Source organism: Xenopus tropicalis, chromosome 1, assembly GCF_000004195.4.
Source record: "Xenopus tropicalis strain Nigerian chromosome 1, UCB_Xtro_10.0, whole genome shotgun sequence".
Taxonomy (NCBI): Eukaryota; Metazoa; Chordata; class Amphibia; order Anura; family Pipidae; genus Xenopus; species Xenopus tropicalis.
The window spans coordinates 31,857,948-31,882,480 of NC_030677.2; the positions used below are offsets into that span (position 1 = coordinate 31,857,948).

At 39.6% G+C, this 24,533-nt stretch overlaps 2 protein-coding genes across 4 annotated transcripts in view; one reads left to right on the forward strand and one right to left on the reverse strand.

Annotated features, from left to right (window-relative positions):
- The first annotated feature begins 1,014 nt into the window (after window positions 1-1,014).
- On the forward strand, window positions 1,015-14,929 carry slc34a2 (solute carrier family 34 member 2). 3 transcript variants are annotated; one of them, XM_018089588.2, is made up of 13 exons: window positions 1,015-1,127; window positions 7,235-7,343; window positions 7,434-7,568; window positions 7,721-7,849; window positions 8,465-8,608; window positions 9,218-9,329; window positions 9,442-9,637; window positions 9,757-9,843; window positions 11,217-11,331; window positions 11,495-11,662; window positions 12,237-12,353; window positions 12,550-12,674; window positions 13,002-14,929. In XM_018089588.2, exons 1-13 carry the CDS (start codon window positions 1,020-1,022, stop codon window positions 13,590-13,592), a joined length of 2,136 nt encoding a protein of 711 aa, XP_017945077.2. In that variant the 5' UTR covers window positions 1,015-1,019; the 3' UTR covers window positions 13,593-14,929. The 3 variants fall into 3 exon arrangements, with proteins under 3 accessions (XP_017945077.2, NP_989302.2, XP_031753133.1); NM_203971.3 differs by having other exon boundaries at window positions 1,080-1,127; XM_031897273.1 differs by lacking the exon at window positions 1,015-1,127 and adding an exon at window positions 2,966-2,994.
- A 5,534-nt stretch (window positions 14,930-20,463) lies between these two features.
- The window catches only part of sel1l3 (sel-1 suppressor of lin-12-like 3), a 31,013-nt gene continuing 26,943 nt past the window's right edge, over window positions 20,464-24,533 (reverse strand). Inside the window, exons 22-24 of the mRNA XM_002939102.4 lie at window positions 24,153-24,255; window positions 23,986-24,058; window positions 20,464-20,913 (exon numbers count right to left, since the gene is read on the reverse strand). Coding sequence (XP_002939148.3) covers window positions 20,645-20,913; window positions 23,986-24,058; window positions 24,153-24,255 — 445 coding nt within the window. The 3' untranslated portion in view covers window positions 20,464-20,644. The remainder of the gene's footprint in view (window positions 20,914-23,985; window positions 24,059-24,152; window positions 24,256-24,533) is intronic.

Consider the following 24,533-nt stretch of genomic DNA (forward strand, 5'->3'; position numbering starts at 1 on the left):
GCCCCCTGTCACGCCCCCTGCGCATGAACCTCGGCGAACCTCCCCCCGCGCATGCGCGAACTCGCGATTGCACGGCCCTTTTCAATCGCATACAGAGCAGTGGGGAAGAGGTCCCCATTGCTCCGTATGCGCAATAAACTTTAATATTTTGGTGCGGCGGGGCGGCATGCCGCCCCCCAATTTTTGCCGCCCTAGGCCTGGGCCTTTCCACAAATCCAGGCCTGGCTATCGCAAGCGATACTTCATTGCTCTCACCACGTAATGACAAGCGGTGGGGGAAATGAAACCAGAGCACAACCTAGGGGTAGGCAAGTTTGGGGGCACCCCCCAATCGTTGTGCCCTAGGCAGCTGCCTCTGGGGGCCCTTGGCACCCCAGTCTGACACTGGCTGTGGAGAAGCTCAGTTTCACTTTTTCATACATATGCTCCAACGTGTGCCAAACCTTCAGCTACCAAAAAAATGACAAAGGCTTGTGAAACGACTAAAACCAGTTGTGCTACTTTATAAGAAAACAATGGAAGAAGATAAGCAACTTGTGCCCGACATGACAGGATAACATTAGCGCCTCACAGCACCCAGGCAAAAGCGATTCTGCGCCACACGTCAGGGGGGGAATTTCGCATTCTGCATAAGATGTCCTAAAACTGGGGTTAACTGTAACTGCCTAATAATTCCAGGGTGTTCTTGGGTGCTGTTATGTAACATTCAGTCAGGCGCTGAACATTTATCGATCCTTTGCCCTAAAACTGTCCGAGTGGACAAGTTCAGAGAGTGCAGCCATGCGTTCCCGCCTGTAATCATGTCTCTCACAGTCTCGTCCGGGCTCCCAGCCCGCCCACTCCATATGCATTCCCACACACTGACTGAACTTCCCGGCTATAGGGCACCAAAGTGATCCCCAAGGTGCATGATAAGAGCGATCATGTGAAAGTGCTGCTGGCTGGGGCTGTTAGGATGGGCAGGGTAATGAGGCAGGTAGGCAGTGGCCTAGGGTGTCACCAAGTGACCTGGGTGTGTCATGGGGACAAGCTCCCGCCTATATATACAGCTTGGCACTGGGTACCTGCCATCCCATCCTCTCCTCTCTCCCACGTTTGTCCCTACCTCTCCTCTCCAGAATCCTCAGGTAAGATGCACATATATACATATATATTGGTTTATAGACGTGTAATGCTCAGCTTTGTACTTCTTTTATATCCATATGTGCCATTTGTGTCTGTTTGCCCCTAGGTGTTTGCTGCCTTTATGCATATTGTTTCTTTGACTTTCAGTATAATTCATGTTTCCCCATGTATAGTAGTACAGCACAGGAGTGTTTTAGATAAATCTGCACTTGTGTGATAAATGGCAACTCCCAGCATCCCTTCAGCTGCAGAGACATGCTGGGAGTTGAAGAATGGCAGGGGTGTGTGTAGGTAGCATAACTTTTTAATAATTGTAACAATCAAGAATATTTTTGCACTGGGGGCACATAGTGCCGCAACATTAAACATTCCTGCACTGTGGGGCTTTCCGCTGCTTTCTTCTATCACTTTTGGGTCAGATTTGATAAAGAATTTTAAGTAAGTGCTTGTGAATTTGCATTTTATTGGAGCCCATGGATCTCTGCCCTACAGCTCCTAGCATCTGCAGTTAGGGGTGCTGGGATTTGTAGCTCTGACAACTAGAATTATATTGGCCAAACCTTTGTTAGAAGCAAATGCAACTTTTTTTAATAGGCCCACTATCAACTACCCAATACAATTAACTGTCATTTGTATATGTGAATCAGTACAGTTGCCTATAATTTATTATAACACTACATTTATTTAGCCAACTGTTTCCTGTTTGTGTGATGTGAATGGTTATAACTGCAGAGGAGAGAATGCCAGGCGGTGTGGGCACTGACACACGGCATCAGGTGACTGCATTCCTGCTGTGGGAAACCGTTCCAACATATCCTTCTTTTTATCTTTTCTGGGCCAATGTGAGAGAATATTTAGGGTTTATGCCATTGGCACAGTTTATATCTCTCTCCAGCTGGTTGCCAAGTGTATCCGAGTTTTAATTGTATCAATAAGGATGTTGTTGCTTTTCCTAGGAAGGTGCTATAGCCAAATGTCTCGATGTATAAATGCCTGTGTTAACCAGTTGTTAAGATTGCAACTCCTAGCATCACTCCAACAATGGAAGGTTGACAGGGGACATACTAGGAGTTGTAGTTTCACCACAGCTGGAGGCTGGTGTCAGACATGCATGTATACATGTTATCTTCAGTTCCTTTCATCAGCATATTGCTGTAACTGCAGGATATTTGCAATTGTAAAAAAAAAAACCAAAAGAATATTCAATAACTATAATTATGGGATGCCAGTGTCAGTCCCCATGACCCCCTACATAAAGAAAATGTTTAGGATGTTAAAGGGGATGTAAGTGTAAGTTTGCATCTAAAAATTACCTTTATGCACTGGGTAAGCATGCCTTATTCCAAATAAAGTGCAGCCCTCAAATCAGATTTTCTTACTTTCTGGGTTCCATAGGCATGCCCCTAAATGTTGGTCTGCACTGAATACCCTCTGTAAGCGGGGCTACATTTTCTTTGCTATTGGCTGTGGGAAGTAGTACAACATCCCTATGCAATAAAAGTCATTTATATATGCAAGCTTAAATTATACCTTTAGTTCCCTTTACTGCTTCATTATATTGTATGCAAAGAAGGGCCCACTGTTCTACTGTACTTTCTCCTACTGCCACGTCTTGTACAAAGTTCCGGGCACATTGACTATTAGTAAGGTGATGTTTATAGATCATGACCAATAATCGTTCTCTCTGGGACATGGTTCCAAAAAAGACAGGTGTATTGCCATGAGAATGTATAATAATAAGATATTTTGCATGTTGCATTTTTAACAGTTATATAGATTTATAAATGTTCTAGAAATGTTTCTAAATTGAATTTGCTTTCTTTTATTTGGCCCAGTACGTCTGGAACTAGCTTTACCATGGATAACAAGGTACCCTTGTACTGGTGAAGGGTATGCTTGCAGGGAAACAGAGGGCTCATCCAGATTGCACTTATTTGTATGTAGTGTCTTTATTCTGGGGGGGAAAGAGCTCAGTCTCTTTCTGCAAATACATAACCTATCCTTAAAATATAAATGTCACCCAAGAGAACAGGGTGACATAATATTCCCTTTAATGCACATAAAATCTACATGCTGCAGGGCAAATCTATATTCCCTTAGGGAAAGGCACAGTCTGAAAGTGCCATAATGTACTGTACATATGAGCAGACTACTAATCAGCTATGAAGCATGGCAGCTGCATAAATGATTGTTATAAACAGTACTACTAGCAGTAGTACTACAGTCCTACCCATGCTATATGGACATAAATGGATAATAAATTGTTTTTTTCATCATATACTAACCCCCCCCCCCCCGAAAAAAATTCCCTATTTGGGCTGAGAAACGGATGGGATGAAGCCTGCAGAATGGTGACAGGTGGAGGCAAAACTTCTGGGTTGCTACCTCACCCCTTTATAATTGGATACATATATAATATGGCTTATTTATTATTCATTGTACATGCTTGCTGGATTGGTTTCTGCTAGTAATTGCTAATTAGTCAGTTGTAGATTTCATCTGAATAAAGGGGTGATGTGGTAACACTACCTACTGCGCTGCACTTTTGCTGGGAATATTGGTGACACTATGAGTGAGCAGAAACTGTAGTTCAGCTACACCTTGAGAACCAAGGACAGCAGATCCTTGATCAAGATTATTCAGTGATTAAAAAAATATCTTAAGAAGATCAATGATTGTCTCTCACCAGTGATGCAAAACATGCCCATCAGGTTGGGGAAGTTCACTGGGCTGTAATTACAAAATACATTAGAAAAGACTGTCCATGGTTCAAGGATACACTGGAAATATATTGTGTTTAATGTATTTAGTTACTTGCCCATATAGTCAGTATCTCTACACTAAACATTATCTGTCAATTAGGTGTGTGTTTTGATAGTTCTTTCAAATAACCCTTGCAATACAGAGCTACAATTTTAAGCACCAATGGTGCAGAGACCGATGAACAGTCTCTATAAAAATTCATAACATGGCACTATATATAAACAAAAGGTAAGGGTATGGTGAATGCAGTAATGATCCTGTTAAAAGTGAACTAAATGCTAAACATGAATATAGGTAGAAATGCTATATTTAATATAATGAACTTACCACAACAGCCTAAAGGTTCAGCATCTCAATAGCAGAAATGATCCAGGCCTTCAAAGTTGTCACAGTAGCTTGAATGTTGTTAGAAGTGCCAGTGGCACTGCACATGCCCAGTTTGCTCTGAGCAGCTGTTGAGAAGCTGAGCTTAGGGGTCGTTGCAAATTATCAAGCAGAAAATGAGGTGCATCTGTCTTAGTAGCTGATACTACATGGCTGATTATTAACTTCAATGTTAATTGTTCTGATTTATAAGCTGCCATGTAATAAGAATCAAATTACTTATCAGACTTGTATCGTGATATTAATATTCTATATATACAGTATATTGTGAGTGGGCCCCTAAGCTCAGGTAAGTGACAGCAGCACAGAGCATGTGTAGTGAATGAGCAGAAATGAAGATGGGGGGCTACTGGGGCCAAAGTTGTATTTAGGTTGGTTGCCACTCTAGTCAACAGAACTAAATACACTGCCTAGTCAGTGGAAGTGACGTTACACACAGTGTGTGCATGTGTTACACACGTTGCGGCCACATACCTCCTCACCCCACCCAGCTCCGTTGCTGGATTTCTGCAGGAACTCTCCAGCAGCTGGGGGGATTTTTTTCATTTTTTTCTAAAAAAAGGAAATTCTATTATATAGGTAACCAAGAGCCGTCCCTCAAAAGCTGCCACTGTAGGCACAGGCCTATATATAAATACACCCCTGACTGGTGTATCTTTGAAGGCACAGATCTTCACTGCTAAAGGGCTGTGGATGCCTTGGGCTGGTAGAGAACCTCACAATATAATATGCTGCATTTTATCCCTACTTCTTTGCTTAGCTTTAGTTCTCATATGATGAAACCAATGTTAATGGCTATTATAAAAAATACAGTACATCTCAATATTTACTAGGGTGGTCTGGAATCCTAGAACCCTTGCTCTAGAAAATCTATGACTGTTCCCAAACTAGAAGCCAAATTGGTTCTACCGCTAGTCAGGAACCTGACCCCCAGAAACATACTTGCAGAAGATTCTTATGTGTCATTTTCAGGTGTTTGAAACAGTTACAGAAGTATCAGTAAATGGCACCACATACTCATTCCTGTGCACAAATGGAATGTTAATGTGAGGGATATACGGACCATAAACTTCTGTGGGTGGAATAAATTATGCAGGTACAGCCTTAACCCACTGAAGCACAGTGGATTAAGCAGTTCGCTAAAGGCACCTGCCCTGCGTGATGCCTGGAGGGAGCAGTGTTCTACTCTGTGCATGGTGTTTTTACATACTATACGTGTCTCTGAGTATTAGAGGCAGTCTGGGAGTTACTTCAAAGAAAACATGAAATATTACATAATTTTATTCTCTTTATGGTGTACAAATGGGCAATATTGTGCCACCTATAGAGCAGGCGATGTGGTGGGACAGGGGGTACAGTTGGGCGTCATGGAAACAGCTGCACTGATATAGACCTTTGTATATTATGTTGTAGACTGGATTTTTAAAATACCTAATTAGTCTAATTAGTTTTGGACTATAGTGCCTCTTTAAGGCAAGGCAGGATGTTAGGATAGCAAAGGGCATTTGTGTTTGACCACACCGCTTTTGGTAAAACCTAAAACAATTCCCTTGCACAGTGATCCCCAACCAGTGGCTCGGAGGCAACATGTTGCTCACCAACCCCTTGGGTGTTGCTCTCAGTGCCCCCAAACCAGAGAGTTATTTTTGAATTCCTGACTTGGGGGCATGTTTTACTATAGATTTACTACAAAATAAAGCCCCCTGTAAGCTGATAGTGTACATAGAGACTGCCTAATAGCCAATTTTAGCCCTTATTTGGCTCCTCCATGAACTTTTATGGTGCTTGTGTTACTCTCCAAATCTTTTTACATTTGATTGTGGCTCACGAGTAAGAAAGGTTGGAACCCCTGCCTTTGCATGTGAGCAGATTCCCTGCAGCATTCCAGGCTAGGGAAATGTTGAACAGGTCAATAAACCAGCACTTATCAGATAGAGACTCATTGTGTGCCAGGCCTAGCCCTACATTGATCAGTCTTCTTTCATTCAAAGGGGATTTCATTGAAATAACTCTTGTGTTGAAAGAAAGGTCACCTGCTAGTTAAATACATAGGGGGTATTGCTTTAGCTTCGGATGCTTATCTGATAGGCATCCATCATCTCCTACAGGAGATTGCTAGCTCTGTGCCCTTCCATACAATGCTTGCTGTGTAATGCTTCCTCTTCAATTATTTTACTTAATGACTCTGTACAACATGCAGTCATCACCTTAATGAGCTTCCTTGGAATTATATGCAAAGGTCTGTTCAGAGCAGGTACTAAATGATTATTGAAGAGATCTATGATACCAGCGGAGGGCTGCATCAAATGTGCCTTTCACCTCATGGGTACCCACTGGCTTTCTATATGGCATTGTATTTGTGTACACACTAGACAGGCTAGAACATTGCTAAACACAAGGGGCAAGCGTTACATTTTGGTTTGGCAGAGACAATCAATGGAACAATTCCCAGGGGAGAATATACATGAATATGCAGAAGTTGATCTATTTTTGGTGGAGGCTAAGCCTTTATAAATCTTCATAATTCCCCCCTGGTCCCTTGTGTTGGGGTTAAGTACAATTTAGGTGCACTCTTATTGGTGGTTCACCTTACCACTGCACTTATTGGTAAAATTCTAAATTCTGTTCTGTTTGAGCAAAACAGTTATAGGGGCACATAGCCGGGTTCATTTACTAATATATATGTGATAGTGTACCAGTGCAGTTTCCCATAGTAGGCAATCCGCAGCTGTTTATAATCTACAAATGTCTACAACCTAAAAAGTCAAAGCAAAAATCTGAATAGTTGTTGTAGGTAGCTACATTTAGTGAAAGTAAGGAGGGAGAATTCAAGTCAATCATCTGGGTTCTAATTTGCTGTAATTACTTTTTTTATTAAACTCCTTGTATGGTTTTACAACATTATGCATGTATTGTTGGACTTGTTTGTAATCCTCTCAATTATTTCTACTGTCATTAACAGAAAATGGCACCCTTTCCTGAATTAGGCAACCATGCCTTTGATGCAAGAGACTATGTGGATCCCTCTAATAGGCCTGTTTGGTCTACTGGTATGGACCCTGCTCCAGCTGGTAATGACTTCCTATAAAGTCTTATATGCCTTATATTAGTACGTAGGCCATAGTGGCACATTATTACAGTCTACCCATTTTTTATTGTAGAGGGCACACCTGACCCAGAAAAGGAGCTCCCTCCAGCATACTCAACTCTTTCTCTATGCAAAGACACACCTGAACCAGAAGAGATTGATCCTTGGGACATGCCAGAACTCAAGAGCACTGGGCCCAAATGGTCAGGTACAGTAAATAAATGTCCCCTATTATTTGGCATTTCATCAACCTTTGATGGTCAGCAATTTGGACAGAGACAGTGTTTGGGGGCCCATGATCTACCTCCCTTTTTGAGAGCTGCCTTGTGACAATAAATTATCTTCATTTTTGCTTTACAGAAATGACCACCAAACAACGAATATTGTCAGTGCTCTTGGGAATGGTAAAGTTTGTCTCCTTGGTAACGCTGTTGTACTTTTTCGTCTGCTCCTTGGACATTCTGAGCTCTGCATTTCAGTTAGTTGGAGGTGAGCAAGAATTTATTTCTTTAAGTTTTGAAAATATGAGATATATGAAAAAATATGAAATATATTGGGCCTATATAAAAACTAGAGTGCTGGCGCCATACTTTCTGTATTTCTGACCAGAGGATGCCATGCCTGGCAGTGCTTACTAAACAGGGTGCAGATCAGAGCAGATTGGTGTTTTCTCTGCCACCATTTTCTTGCCTGCAAAGAAAACACCAAGTGTAATATAGGCCTAAGTCCCATGTAGGAGCTGGCAGATAAAGCATACTTAAAACTTTTTTATGAAAGTGAAATAGGGTGGGTTTTGGGAGACAGTTTATATTGCATATTAAAAGATTAGTATTAGGTGATGCTGTAATGATCCCAGTTTCATCCTGATAATTGCAATGCTGTGTCGTGTGTGGGCAGCTGTATAACTAGTTGTGAGTAGGTGAGAAGGCAGCCGCCCAGGAGGAAGGGAACACAGAATCAAAATGCAATTTATTGAATTAATTGACTTGCAAACTCAATCTTGGCACAGAGATGCCTCTGTGTGTGGCTCATGTTGATGAACATGTTAGTACTGTGTGCTGCTTGTCTACACTTGCATCTCACCTCTCCTTTCTATTGGTACAGGTAAAGCTGCAGGAGATATATTTAAGAACCATTCTGTGTTGTCCAATCCTGTTGCTGGGATTGTCATTGGCGTGCTGGTGACTGTCCTTGTACAAAGCTCCAGCACATCCACGTCTATTGTGGTCAGCATGGTATCATCAAACAGTAAGTGTTATGTTATGGGAGTGGAACGAGTATCAGTGAGGTTTTCAGAGTCCCTCCTTTTTAGGCTTTACAATTTTCTAAGATGTAGATTTTAGGGCCCTAAAGCTGGTCATACACAAGCAGATTTAAGCTGCTCCTGACAGGACTACCTGACAGATATCTGGCCTAAAATTGGCTAGATATTGTATGGGCAGGTTTGATTTTCTCCTTAGATCAGGGACCACAACAACACATTGATGCAGTCCTTGCTCTGACAGGTCCTATGCCCATCACTGTAATTCTAATGTTTGGCCCTCGGTTGGTCATATCAATTGGAAGATCCACTCATTTGACAACCTCGCCAAACGAGCTGATCTTATGGCCACCTTTACTTATATATAGTCATGTAAAAGTAAAGCACCATTGCATTAGCAGTTTCTGAGACATATAGTCCACATTACGTACTATGTAACTAAGCTGTAACCCACACTGAGTTTTTAGAGAAGATCCTAAACTAATGTAATTTTAGTTGCTGCACAGAGAATGGGTGGAGCATTTTTATTTTGATAGGTTTATGTTCAAGCCAAATAAAGGTATTATTTATAATTTCTTTCTTTTTAATTTTTTCAGTTTTAACAGTCAGAACAGCAATACCGATCATCATGGGTGCAAACATTGGCACATCTGTCACTAATACAATTGTGGCTTTGATGCAGTCTGGAGATCGCAATGAATTTAGAAGGTACCTCAAGTATAAACAAATGACTCTTTCAATATACTGGCTGTAGATTTTAAAGGCTTTTTTTATATAATAATTGTGCAGATAATTTTACTGTTTTCTCTGTACTTTACAGAGCATTTGCAGGAGCCACAGTGCATGATTTCTTTAACTGGCTCTCAGTGCTGGTTCTGCTGCCCATCGAAATCGCATCGGGCTATTTATATCACCTAACCAATGTCATTGTAAAGTCGTTCAATATCGAGTCAGGGGAGAATGCTCCAGACATGCTGAAAGTTATCACAGAGCCTCTCACAAAAGGAATTATTCAGGTATGTTCATACTGAGGTTTCAGCAAATATTTAAAACACACACTTGATGTGGTATGTCCCACAATTCATAGATAGTAAGAAAAACATTACTACTAACTTTTTCTTTCTTTTTACTGTAGCTTGACAAGAATGTCATACAACAAATTGCAAATGGAGACTCCCTGGCTCAAAACAAAAGTCTGATTAAGAAAGAATGCAGTGATAAGGTAGGCCATGTGTTCTTTACATTTATTATCTTAGCTTCTGGTGCATCAGCCTTTGTAGCCTCCTCTTAATCATACCCATATCTATTATCAATGCTGCACAGTCTTCTTGATAACATAGGAAATTTATTGTGACAATGTAATGACACATTAATAATATTTTTCCATTTTAAAGGGATTCTGTCATGATTTTTATGGTATACTTTTTATTTCTAAATTACACTGTTTACATAGCAAATAATTCACTCTACCGTTTAAAGTTTTATTTTTGAACCAACAAATGTATTTTGTCTTAGTTGTAATATTGGTGTGTAGGCGCCATCTCAGTGCATTGTGCTTGAGTCTGAGCTTTCAGAAGGAGCCAGCGCTACACATTAGAGCTGCTTTCAGATAACCTATTGTTTCTCCTACTCCCGTGTAACTGGAGGAGTTCCAAGCCGGACTTGGATTTCTTACTATTGAGTTCTGTTCTGATATCTACTGGTAGCTGCTATCTTGCTCCCTTCCCATTGTTCTGCTGATCGGCTCCTGGGAGGGGGGTGATATCACTCCAACTTGCAGCTCAGCAGTAAAGTGTGACTGAAGTTTATCAGCGCACAAGTCACATGGCTGTGGCACCCTGGCAAATGAAGAATATGGCTAGCCCTATGTAAAATTTCAAAATTAAATATAAAAAAGTCTGTTTGGGTTTTTAAAAAATGTATTTCAACGCAGGATTCTGCTGGAGAAGCTCTATAAACAAAACAAAACATGGTTTCCCATGACAGTATTCCTTTTAATCCCTTTTGGCAGCTACAAGAGTAGCTTTTAAACAGGTGATCAGTAGATGCTTTCTGCTGTGGGTGACTGCTCCTGGTCAAAACAAGTGTCTTTTATGACATAACCCCATTAGTCTAAAATGTAATTAAATTCAAGCCCCCTAGCAAGCAGTATGACTGAGTAGTAAGACCATGTTGCACTTACCCTTAACTCTGGAGCTCTAGCGAACAGGCAGGGAGCTTTTAAGCCCCAGCCAATTATCCTACACATGTAACTAGTTCCTTGTTTTAAAGGTTCATTGAATACCACACAGAGAGGCTCATATATCAATAATGGGCAGATTTTCACCTTGGCAGTAACCTATAGCAACCATTCAGTCATCGCTTTGTTCAGCCAGCCACATGTAGAACAGTGAATGCAAAAGTGTGATTGGTTGCCATGGGTTATTGCCAGGTGCAAATTTGCCCAGTAATATCCAATATATCACAGTCAAGCACAACCTTTATTAAATGTTGCACAGAATCCGTTACAACGTTATGATATACAAAGCATGTTCTTAAACTTGTTTATTTAAATGAATTTCTTAAAACAAATAAAATGCTTTCTTTCTGTTTCAGATATTAGTAAATATAAGTCTTCCAGGTCTTGAGAACTGCACCTCTTCGTCACTCTGCTGGACCGATGAAAACAATGTGACATGGACTGAAGGCTTTGAGACCATCAAAGTTAAATGTGAGTACAAAGATAAGGCCAGGGATATAATCTTTTGCCATCATAGTAAGTGTTGTTACAGATTAGCGAAGTTGTACAGTTATTTCCAGACTTTAATTGCTCTAGCAGAGACCAAGCAAAAATGGATAGAAATAATGATGTTCACATTATTTTAATTCTGTAGGTTCCCACCTGTTTGCTAGCACCGATCTGCCGGATTACGCTGTTGGTCTCATACTCTTGGCACTGTCGCTCTTTGTTTTGTGTGTCTGCCTGATATTGATTGTGAAGATCCTGAACTCCATGCTGAGGGGACGGGTGTCTGTTCTTATCAAAAAGGTCATCAACACTGGTAACTATTAACACTACCTTCCTGGTTTCCTTGATTGCTGGTAGGACTATTTCAGAACATAATTTAAAGATATATAATTGTAAACTGGTACACTCCCTCAAACTAACTGTTTGACCATGGTAGTTGGGCATTCCACATTGCTCACTTGCACTGGAATTAGTTTATTAGACCAGTGAAACTATTAACTTTCATAATATCTCTCCTGTACTTCAACCAGTTAGCCTTGGTGTACTCACGCCACAAGTAAGTGGTTTGCAACAAGATATCCTGATTCTTCCAGTAAATGTTTTCAAACTGCAATTTACAGAATTCCACCTGTGACGGCTGGGAACTATTGATGCAAAGCATCTTGAGGACTAAAGATTGCCAAGCTTAAAAGTCTAATCAGTATATCATACCAATTGAGGTCTTTTTACAAATAAGCAAGTCATGTGAGATGTTAGGAATCCCACCCAGAAAGCTATACATTAGAATCATCAATGAGTGATTTAGATCCAGAAAGGTTTCTATGTATTTTTCTCTTGCTTCTCAATTTTACAATGTCAATGTAACATTTTTGTTTTTTTCCTTGTAGATTTCCCATTTCCTTTCTCATGGCTGACGGGTTACCTAGCTATGTTGGTCGGAGCTGGAATGACATTTATAGTGCAGAGCAGTTCTGTCTTTACATCTGCAATGACTCCCCTTATTGGTAAGATGTATTTGCTTGCTTTTAAACAGAAAGATATCATACTTTCTGGTGCACCCTCCCAATTACTGAAAGCTTTTATGCCATTCACTCTCACATCCCATAGCCACTAAGTTATGTCAGTAGGTCATGTGTCTCCCCCTAGGCATGGCAAAAGCTTGCTGTGTGTTTCAACATTTCACCTGATGTATTCTTTTAGGCATTGGAGTCATAAGCATTGAGCGTGCCTATCCACTGACACTTGGATCTAATATTGGAACCACAACAACTGCGATACTTGCAGCTTTAGCAAGCCCTGGTGAAACATTGCAAAACTCTGTACAGGTTTGTATTGTAAATCATTTTTTAACTTAGAGACCTAAACAGCATATTATTTCTAGTTGCTAGGAGTGAGCAGGAAGAATACCAAAGACCTAAAAATTGGAAAGAAATGTATTTAAGACTGGCAAGTTGAGAACAAATACAAGGTGATTAAGGGCTGCATATGATACATACATAGTAGGCAGTCAACACTGAAAGAATTGCACAATTGTGGTCATTCAGGACTGGGTATATTATCTAGGTAGGGGTGTGCATATGTAAGTATGTAGCACAAACAAATGTTATAAATCGTTTCCTAATAAACATTGACATTTTGTTATTGTTTTGCAGATTGCGTTATGCCACTTTTTCTTCAATATTTCTGGCATCATTATATGGTATCCCATTCCTTTTATGCGTGTACCCATTAAACTAGCTAAAGGACTCGGCAACAAGACAGCCAAACACAGGTGGTTTGCAGTGGTGTACCTGATTTTGTGCTTCTTTTTGCTGCCGCTGTTGGTCTTTGGTCTGTCAGTTGCTGGCTGGCAGGCCCTTGTTGGAGTGGCTGTTCCAGTTGTGAGTGTGATTGTTGCTGTGATTTCTGTTAGTGTTCTGCAGTCAAAGTGGCCACGAATTCTACCAGATTTTCTAAAGAACTGGGACTTTCTTCCAAAGTGGATGCACTCTCTCAAGCCATGGGATTCTTGTATGGGAGGGGCCTCTCTTTTATGCAGACATTTCTGTTGCTGCTGCTGTGGCAAAATGTGCAAACCCTGCAAGTGCTGTAAATGCTGCCATGACAAAGAAGATGAGGAGTATTCCATTGAACCCAAACCACAGGCACTGGAATGTCATGACAACGTGATTGATCTCTCTGATGAAACCAAGAAACCTGAAAATGATGAGCAACGGAACAGTCAGAATCTCACCTCATTCTAATAAGAGGTGAATGGGATTCTAGAACTTGGATGGAATCATTTATATTCTAAATACCTTTATTTATTTAACATCTACTTAAATTAACATCTCCCTATGCAATATTTGTATTGCGGTACTGATGTGTCTCTTAAAAAAAGAGAAAGCAATTATATGATCCTTTTAAAACCACAGCAATCATTCCTTCTGTCTGGTTTGTATGTATAGTAAAAGGAAAAGGCAAAGATATTATGTAGAGCTGTGATGGACAGGGAAGTCCTCCAGGAAATCAAAGTCTAGGGGCCCACACACACACACACAAACATGTCTCTTTCTGTTTCCACCTAGTTTGTCTGTTCGGCTTTTGTCAAAAATCCTTTCTCTTCATTTGTGTCTTTCTTACCTCTTTTGCACACATTTTCTTTCATCTCTTGCCTTAATTTCTCCTACCTCTTATGTTTCACCCACTGTTAATTTCCTAGCACTTTGTGTAGGTGGAGTAAGAGTGGGCCCACTGGTGCCCAGGCTCCATGAAAAGTCTCCTGGAATGTTTTTAGATCATTCTGAGCCCATATATATAAGACCAAGATGAGAACAGGCTAAAGCAGAAAAGCAAGGCCAGATAACATACATATATATTTAGCTTCTATATTTGCTTCTCTGCTAGTAACATTTATGCTACAGCTTTTTCTACTACTGAAGGGTTCTCAACCAAATCTCAAGCAGCAGTTCCTGGTTTAAAGTAAACCTGGCTTTTCTTTAGTGAGTGAACTCGATTCACAGCATCACATTGATTAGGGATGCACCAAATCTAGGACTGTGTTTGAGATTTGGCCATATACTTAGTATTCAGCCATGTCACATATAGACCTTTCGGCCTATGGCATAATGAGCTTTACCCACAACAGTGTTAATTGTAGCATGACCCTTAATGTCATATACCTTGATGATTCTTTTTTTCTGAATTTGAATATGCACAATACGTTTTGGTGTATCCCACTTGAAAAAATTGCTAATTGACTGCAGTTCCATGTGTTCCGCAGTTCTTCCTCCAGTTTCATATTAAAATATAAAAAAACATCAAAATGGGATCAGTAAGGAAATATAGGGCTAAATAAGGAACAAATGTCGCAGATTGGAGAACTGTGTTATTTTATATAATGTTAGACCAGTATCATACCTACATGGCATCTGTACTTGTATTTGTAGATGATTAAAAGTCTTAAGCATTGATCTCAGAGAAGCGCAATCGGTCAATTGTAAATGCAATGGCTTCTTACAAATGTCACTGTGTACTATGTACATGCTGTAGATATTAAACTTGCTATGTATATAAGAAAAATAAATTCATTTTATTTGAATATTTGGTTTGGTTAATTGAAGCACTGAGTATCATTGGCAACACAAGAAAAGCAACTCAGGCTCAGGGTGAGAGCTTTGGCATATATACTATAATATAATATTGAATTAAGTATTTGTAGAACCCAACAAGCAATAGCCAATTCTTTTTACTCCATTCAAAAATGGAAAGTAGCTGATTTAAGGTGTATCTATGAACAATAAAGTCTTCTCCAGTTTACCACAGATGGTGGAAAAAGTTCCTTCCTTCCTTATAAAATGACAATTTGACAATTTGATTTCCCTATCAACATTTTTTTGTGGCAAAAAAAGAATTTCAAACCTTAAGATAATATCTCCATCTGAAGGGATGACCCTGTGTCTTTTGGAAAGATCTTATGGTAAATAAGGTACCAGAGAGATAATTATATGCTGGTTATATACATTTATAATCATATTACCCCTTAAGCACATCTTCTCCAGTGGAAACAATCCCACCATGGCTGTTTTTTCATAATGATCTTTTCCTTGTCCTTACATGGCAGTGGTCATGCAAAGGTTTGTAGCCTATCACCAAATGAGGATAGGAAATAGCAGCCAAATGTATAAAACTCCTCCAAAGGAGTATGGTGATATCTCTGGTTGATGCCAGCAGACTGCCCCCATCACTTTTAAAGTAACATTGATTATGAGCAATTCCCAGGGAGAACTTTGTGAACTACAGCTACTGTATGTTTCTACAATGGGTGCAATTGCTGTGCCTGGAAATCAGAAAATGGGCACACAGGCTGGTCTGTCCACTACTGATTAGAGTTGATGTGTTCTGGCCCACATAGCTGTTGGTTTATAAGGTATAAGTAAGCCACACATAGATGGTTTGCCTGGATTTCTTCATGTTTCTCTTTCTCTAATTTCATAATATTTCTTTTGCAGAATAAAATGAGCTCACATAGAAGATCACATTTATCACACAAAGGGTGAGTTTTGGCCATTCACTCATGTTTTTAATGTTCAGGAGATGCTTATGCTATTAGTTATTTTGTAAGTATTCTAAAGAAAAGCAATTTGAGAAGGAACATAGAAAAATGTCTACAAGGAGAGAATTTGCCACATATGACATACTGGAAATGCCTGGTAAGTTGTGAATACCACTACTGGTGACCTATTTTAAACTCCAGTCCAGACCTAGACCAAATCTCCCACCTAATGTGCTGCATGCATGCATCATTTGTAGCATCCATGACCTCAGCCATTACAAAAGGCACAGAAAATGCTATGAAAATAATAGCACTAGGTGCATACCCGCATACTCATGGGAACAATTGTCACCTATTAAGAAATTAGGTTTTTAAGGAGATTGAGAGGCAGATGATGAAGGTCAGAGGTCCTCCAGATAGAACCAGAGTTTTTCTGGCCTGTTACTGCAAAACATATTGTGGATAAAGGATTATAGCACTATAAGTGGTCAATAGATTCTTTGCTAACTAGGCATATTCAGGCAGACTGTAAGCTCTACGGGGCAGGGACCTCCTTCCTACTGTGTCTCATACCACATGGCACTTATTCCCTCTGTATTTATACGTATTTATTGTATTTATTATAACACTTGTCCCCCGTGTTTAATTTTGTATATTGTAAGATTGTATCCTTGTGGCGCTTTATAAATAAAGTTATACATACATACAGGTTACCATTTTAGGCCAAGGGTAAGATACAAAGTGCAACTGGGGGACTTGCTGGTAGTTTTACATTGTTAAAGGTTTGAATCTTTAGATGTATTTAATTCCGGTAGCCCCTGTGGCCGTGCCCTTATATAACATGTTATTACTAACCTGGTGCTTATATAGAAGCCTCCTTGTTGTTCTAAAATATCACTACAAGTTCTTGGCAGCAGTGCCTGTTAGTGGTGTCATTATTTCTTGAGCAATTATGAATCACTGCATAAAGGGGATATCTTTATGTGAGGGAGGAGTTGTTTTCACTGTTTAGACAATAAAACGTTTGGGATCAACACTTACTGAGTGCATTTACTGCTTAGTCCAGCATATGAATATAACCAGAACACTTATCATTTTAGGACATCTTTTAAAGAAGAGCTATATATTCTGAATGAAAATGTAACCAACAGTCATTTATATCCTGATATGTGACATAGCAAAGAATCCTATCAAATTGGTATTTACATGTAAATAAATATTCATTCTTATACATATTAAGGGGGTATTTACTGAAGTGAGATTTTTATCGGGGTCAGGCCTTTTGTCTCTGAAAACCCGAATTCGTTGTGATAAAGATGCAACTTTTCCAAGATTTATCATGCGACAAAACCGTGACAATTCCGAAAATACGCCAGCTAAAACCCAACAAGATCATATAGAAGTCAATGGCAGATGTCTCTTTAACAGTTGGAAGATATCTATTTACTTGGTTTTCTAGGTTTTCAACGTTTTTAGGTGTTTTTTACTCTGACTTTTGTGTGGTAATTCAAAAAAGGTTGCAGTTATCATGTGACAGGTATAAAAAGTTGCAGTTTCGCAACTTTTTCCTGTTTGTGGAAATTAGTTTATTTGTGGTTTTTTTAAATATAAAAATCCGAAAAAAATTGTTTTAGTAAATCCCCCCTTAGTTTAAGACACCATTTTGTAGCTGATCACTGATCACCTCACTATCACATGACAGGCAATAATGCAGGTTCTAAATGTAACAGGAAAAAGTGTGGAAGTAAAAGACGCAGGTCTGTCCATTCACGTAGGGAAGACGCATATAAATTGTAATTGATATAAACCAATAGCACAGGGCAGTGTCTCTGGCTGTTGCAACAATAGAGCTCATAATAAACTGTGTTAATGAAATGCTCTTAATGGTTGGCTCCTCCTGGCAAGTCCATCAGGACCTTTGATATAGTTTAAGTCCACTTTTCGATATTTTAATTCAAACTAGTGACATCTCTGTTCATGTTTATTGCCTTTTATGTTTATACAGCATGTAGGTGCAATTATTCACTTTTTTATTATTATATTCATTATTGTCATTATATTCCAAACTGTGCAAAGATATTTACTGAGGACAGTCGACTACTGTTACATTTTATTTGAGTCTCAAAGTAGTCAGCCAGATCAGCAGGGGATCAGGGGGCGGGGTTTAGGGAACTGTTCCAAACCATATTATTACATTAAACATCACCAATAGGCTGCATATTTTTTATTGATGTATATTGCAAAGTTGCTTGAAATTATGTTTACTTTTCAAAAAGCTTAAGTTGTGTTGGGTGGAGTTCACCTTTAAAGTGTGAAGATCCAAATGATACCCCTTATCCAGAAAACCGCAGATTTTGAGCATTCTGGATAACAGGTCCCATACCTGTATCAATAAAAGCAGTAAATAAAAGCACATATATGTAATTCAAAGTAATAGATGGGGGATGATGGGCATGGTACAATCATTTTTCTTTTAATTGTGATAAATATGTCTTCCAGTGCACATTGCCTCCATTGCTGGCTTCTCTGCACACCTACGTGTATATGTATCATGTATAACCTGCTTTACAATAAAGATTCAAAGTTCAATTTCACTGGGACAGTTCATTGGGGGCAGACATCACCTGAGCCTTCAGATTATAACCGGCAATTTGCACAAATGACATTATTATACATATGAATTTTTATGAAGTCGAATGGCGTAAACATAAAAGACGTTAAATCCTGAGATAACCCTGTCATAGTTGGCTGTGTGTGTACTGTGACCCAGAACAGCCTTGTACCTGTGCTGTATTATCCAGATATCCTCCTGGCTAACATTCCAGTCTGTCATTAACACGAAGTTGGCTTTCCCTTTGCTGCTACAGTAGTCGCTAATCATCTGGGAATGTTTCCACTAGATGGCGTTGTTGGGATTTGCTTTCATTCTGTCTCGCTAAGTAGTGAGGTTGGGTGCTGATGTTGGCCATTAGGATTTTGTACAGTCCTCATTTTTAACAGGGGGGGGAATATTGTGCTTAAAGGGGTGGTTGAACTTTAAGCTAACTTTTACTATGTTATAGAATGACCTATTGTAAGCAACTTTTCATTTGGTCTTCGTTATTTATTTGTTCTAATTTTTGAATAATTTGCCTTTTCAGTTTTCAAATGGGGGTCACTGACCCCAGCAGCCAAAAATCTATTGCCATGTGAAGCTACAGTTTTATTGTAATTGTTACTTTTTGTAACTTTCTTTTCTATTCAGTCCCTCTCCTATTCATAGAGCAGTCTCTCATCCAAACCACTCTGTGGTTGCTAAGGTAACTTGGACCCTAGCAACCACATAACTGCTAAAACTCCAAATTGCAGAGCTGCTGAAGATAACTAAAAATAACTAAAATACTACAAATGATAAAAAATGAAGACCAATTGCAAACTGTCTCAGAATGTTACTTTCTACATCATACTAAAAGTTAACTCAAAGGTGAACAACCCTTTTAAATATAAATGAGCTTTCCCCACGCAGTAGAAAGCACAGAATTGCCTAGAATCTTATTGTACACTGTACAGCTGTATGGTGCCCCCTGGGTTCATACAAATTACAGTGCACACAAACAAGCCAAGGCACACATACATGCTAGGCCACATCAGCCAATGAATGGACAGAGGTTTTTTGCTCCCACACTACTTCCTGTTACAGTTAGAGCTGCATTATTTCCTGTCAGCTGATCTCTGAGGGAGCATACAGCCCATCACTAAATGGCGGCTCAAGGGAAAGGATGTAAAGGGGCAATATTTACTGATTTATATATTCCCATTTGGTAAGATAAGAGAATAGGCCATTTAATATGATATAAACTATCTGGTGGTAAAGTTTTCAGTCTGAGGGTATGATTTTTCTTTAATTGCTCATTGGGCAAGTGACAAAATGGCAATAATAGGAATAGGGAGAAATAAAGAGATATTTAGTTGTTTTGTTGCCTGTCTGCTGAGGTATTAAACATTCATGTTCAGGTGTGCCACTGCCATAAGGATTCCAAATCCTGTATTAAACTAAACTGTGGGTCTCAGACAGGTTCTTACTGTGGGTTTAATCCTCTGTCATAAAGACAGCTAGAATCTTAGTCATAAAGCACAACGGGACTGCTGCTTTATTTGTGACAAGAATGGGTCTTAGACATTGCTTCTCTATGCAAGCACAGATGTGACTAGAACTTATATAGTCTATAAACTACACAGTGTAATTCTAAGGAACCAATGCATATAAATTCAAAATTAGCTATGGTTGTAAAATGATTTGTAAATGTAATTTCTGTGGAAAGCAATACCTGTCTGGCTGTTTATATTGTCTTTTTTGGTTTTGACTTCTGAATCTAATTCAGGGATGAAATACAGCTTTTCTTGTATGAGGAAGAACTTTCCCTAGACTTTTACACTGGGGTTTTTAGTAGTACAGTCTCCTCTAGCAGCATGGGGGACATGTCAGATTGTTCTTGAAGGCAAATGTAGATATGCGTGGTTTTAAGCTTTTGCTTTTCAGAAATCTTTCTAAGAGCCTTGTATAGATTATTGTTAATCACAAAGATTCTTATCAAACACCATTTGCAAGTCGATCAAATATAATTTATTACATGATATATCTTAGTTTATTTAAATGTATCATTTATACAGAGCAATATGCCTGCCAAAATGCTTTAGCTTCCCGTAATATAACATAATGAAGAGAGAATTCTTCATGTAAACATGTCCTTCGTGTCAAAAGGCGACCTGTGCTCATACACACTACACTGCATGTGTAACACAGTAGATGCAGATACCCAGTGCCGCCATAGTTGCCAAAATATCTCTGTAGTTTCTGAGAGCCTCCTTTATGTTCCTTATGATGAAGGGTATGCTTGCTTGCTGAAATGCTAAGGCTTCTGCCTCTGAGTTGCTCGAGACGTTCCTGGCAGAAGATTCTGTTTGTTCTGTGCCCGGTAAGTTATTGGCATCGGCTGCTGGAGAAGGCACATTATGGGCGACTTGCTGTCTTCTGGGCACACGATCAGCATCTGCAACAGTAATACAGTGATTCCTAATATCAGCAGAAATTTATAGGCTTGTTTGTCAATTTTTGAGTTTTTTGAATAAAAACCTTGAATACCTTGAATTTTTTGAGTTTGAAAATATGGCTTGACTTTGCCTTGGATAGCTCCCATTGTCTTTAGAAACTCCCAAGCTTTTAGATGGGGAATTTTAACATTCAAGTTTTGGGGTATTTGCATTAATACTAGACATTTACATTTTTGAAACATAATTCAAGTAAAAAAAACTTGAATTATGAAAAGAAAATCAAACTCGAACGTTAACAAATCTCCCCCTTAATGTGCATTTAACAATAAGTGCCTCACAAAGGTTAAATTAAGTCCAATTAGTTAATCCCACCTGTCATAATTGGATGTCCCCTGTCCTGAAATTTCAAAAATATATCATTACGGAAGGCAAAATTTAGTACACAGAGGTACTAGCTGCCTTTTTTGTAAGGTAAATAGAGTTCGATACCTTGCACATGACCCTAAAATCTCTTTAGGAGCAAAAGGAAAAGGCGAAACAATAACCTGGGAAATAAAGGGAAAATGCAACACTGCTGAGATACAGACAATGGGGGTCTAAAGATTTCTTCAACTTTGGAGGAAAGTCATAAAAAGTCACATGTTTTTGAGAGCATTTTGCCCTTGAATGTTAAGTTTGTCCGTCTCTAATGAGGCACCCCCGGAGCACCTTGCTTGTGAGCCACCCCCTACCTTCCCAAAAAACACTGCTTGCCAGGTGACTGACCTGTTTCACAATCATTTACTTTAGGTGACTCTGATATCACAGCAAATATGCCTGAGCTGACATATGAGCACACACATAGGGGCAAATATTTAACCACTAACTCCATTGAAAAATGTTCATTACTATTCATGCTCAGGTGGTGGCCTTTAGATAAAAAGCTTATTAGATTTCAGCTCCTCAAATAAGGAGAGCTGTAGGGTTTAAAGAGAGGATGATATCATTTTAAGGGACATCTTTAAAGGGGAACTACACTAATAAATTTACATTTCCAGATGGGTCTATACTAATCAGCATTTCCATTGGCATTCATATTTTTCTGTTTCTATAAATATTTATCAGGTTTTTCTTTTTTTGAGAAATGTCACATGTTACACAATAAGTGTACATCAAATGATTTAGAAATATAAAACAGTGCATTAAGGATAATTACAATAATGCAAAAGGTAAATTAAAAAAAGGGAAGGTCTCTCTCCACTGAGTAACCTGTGAGAAAGTGTCCTTCCATAGCTGTAAGCAATCCAGGGTTGCCATACTTTCTTACATCAGGTGTGTTTGTCTAACGTGATACTGGTTCATTTTTCATTAACAAATATCCAGTCCATTTTAGATTTGAAGTGAAAGAAATTGATTGGCCTTTGGTTGCAGAATTTGGCCAGTAACTGTTGTGCTGCCAGTACTATACAACTGACTAAAGGTGGCCATACACGGGACGATTCTAGCTGCCCGTATCAGTCCCTTAGACCGACTCCGCAGCTTATCGGCCTGTGTATGGGCACTAATGGCGGGCCTGCCGACAGATATTGATCGGGCCGTTTTAAAAATTTAGTCGGAACGGGGACCATATTGGCTCGTTAATGTGGTCCCTGGACCTATACCCGTCGCCTATACCCGTCAGTGTAATTCGATTGTTTGGCCACCCGTAGGTGGGGATATCGGGAGAAGATCCGCTCACTGGGTGACCTCGCCACCTAGCGTGTATGGCCACCTTAAGTGGAGTTGGGCTTTGCAGGTGGAGAACATAGAACTTTGCAGATGCGACTTGGAGGCTGTACAGCTGCCCTATGACCCAACAATGACAATAGACCCTAATATTTTCCAAGTGGAAGCACGGAAACTCTTATTTCATGGACTTTATAAACATCTATTCTGCACTGAAGCCAATTGTACTTTGTACAATTTCCTTTTTTCCTGGCAGTATCATAGTTCCCACTGAAGATAAATGATCAGGGCTGCAGCTCACACTTTGCCCTGTCAGTTTGCATACTCATCCTTGTTTTTTCTGCAGAATATTGCTGTGCTTTATTGCTAGGCAACAATTTATATATGTGGAGGAAGTAGTAGAACTTGAGTGAATTGAAGTTGTAAATAAATTCAAGCCAATTCATTTTACAGGTCCCCAGAATCAAAGGATTTTATATATGAATAATTCAATTAATATGGCCCTGCACATTATGACCACATTAAGCTAAAAGTATCTCCGTTGACTTATATGGGAATCACTTCATTGTCAGACTGCTCCCCCTCTGGATGCAGATTCCGCCACAGATTTGCATTGGCGTTAGCATCCGAAGGGCCCATAAGAGTGCAGGCCCAGGTGCAACTGCACCCCCCACACGCCTGGTAGTTCCACCCCTGTACCCAGGGCTGTTTTAATAAATGGGCTAAAGGGGCATTTGCCCAGGGCCCACCAGGATAGGTGGTCCACTAGCTTTTGGCAAAAACATCCTGCAGACATGGCGGAACCCTCATTTTAATCAACCTAGAAAAGCTCTACAGTATGGTTCTTTTAACTGAACTTCACACGCTTGATGGTTATTCTATCACAGATTTCTTGGGGCAGTGGAGGGCCCACTGATGAAATTTCGCCCAGGTCTGGCACCCCTATAGGTGCTGTCTACTCTTTGGTGTTATTTGCCACCCCCGCAAGCTTCTTACCTTGCTTAGAGGCCCCTGAGAGTCATGTCATAACGGAAACGAAGAGCCACTGAATTATCAGTTTTTTAAATTGGTTTAGTACACTGAATTTTAGAAATATTGCCTTCAAAGTCAACATATTTTCGGGGAATTCGTTGGCGTAAACCAAAGCTATGTGGTCCTAATATAGTGCTAAGACTATCTAAGACACAAACAGATGATCACCCCTATTGCATTTCATGTAATGAATAGGCCAGAAGACCACTAAGATGGTTTCCCTGTGCAAAGGAAATGAGCCACAGTTATATGAGCCATGTTACTAAGAGAAAGCCAGTAGCTATGGAATGGTTACTGACTCTTATAAATACGATTAATAGATATACATCTCTTACCTCGTACTAAGCGAGCTCGCAGGAATGCACCACCAACTACAACTGCCAGTAAGAGGGATCCCAGTCCATAGATCTAATGAGAGTTGAGAAGGGCTTTGTTATAATGAAACTCAGTGAAACATCATAGGTATAGGTACTAATGGAGCTAAGGTCCATAATACACGTACCAGAGATGGGCACAGGATGGAATGCCACGCCGCACGTATATGAAAATAAATCAGCATAAAAGAGCAAGGGCTTAGAGATTCTTCACTGCAGTGACTCTGACACCTGTAACATGCAGCAAATAATATAGAAAATTACATTTTATTTAATTGCAAGATTAATAATTAATTAATACAAACTACTGGTCACTTTGTTATTTATGTGCTGTCGGGGGACCAAAATTGGCATGGCCTATAGTTAACTCAGTAGGTGGACAACAAGGCCACAAAAGCAAAAAACTGTGGCTATGATGCTTAAGCAGTATAATGTCTGCCAAATGAAACCCTGGTCTCACAAATAGTACCACGACTACTGAATATCCTGACAGTCTGCTACATCATAGT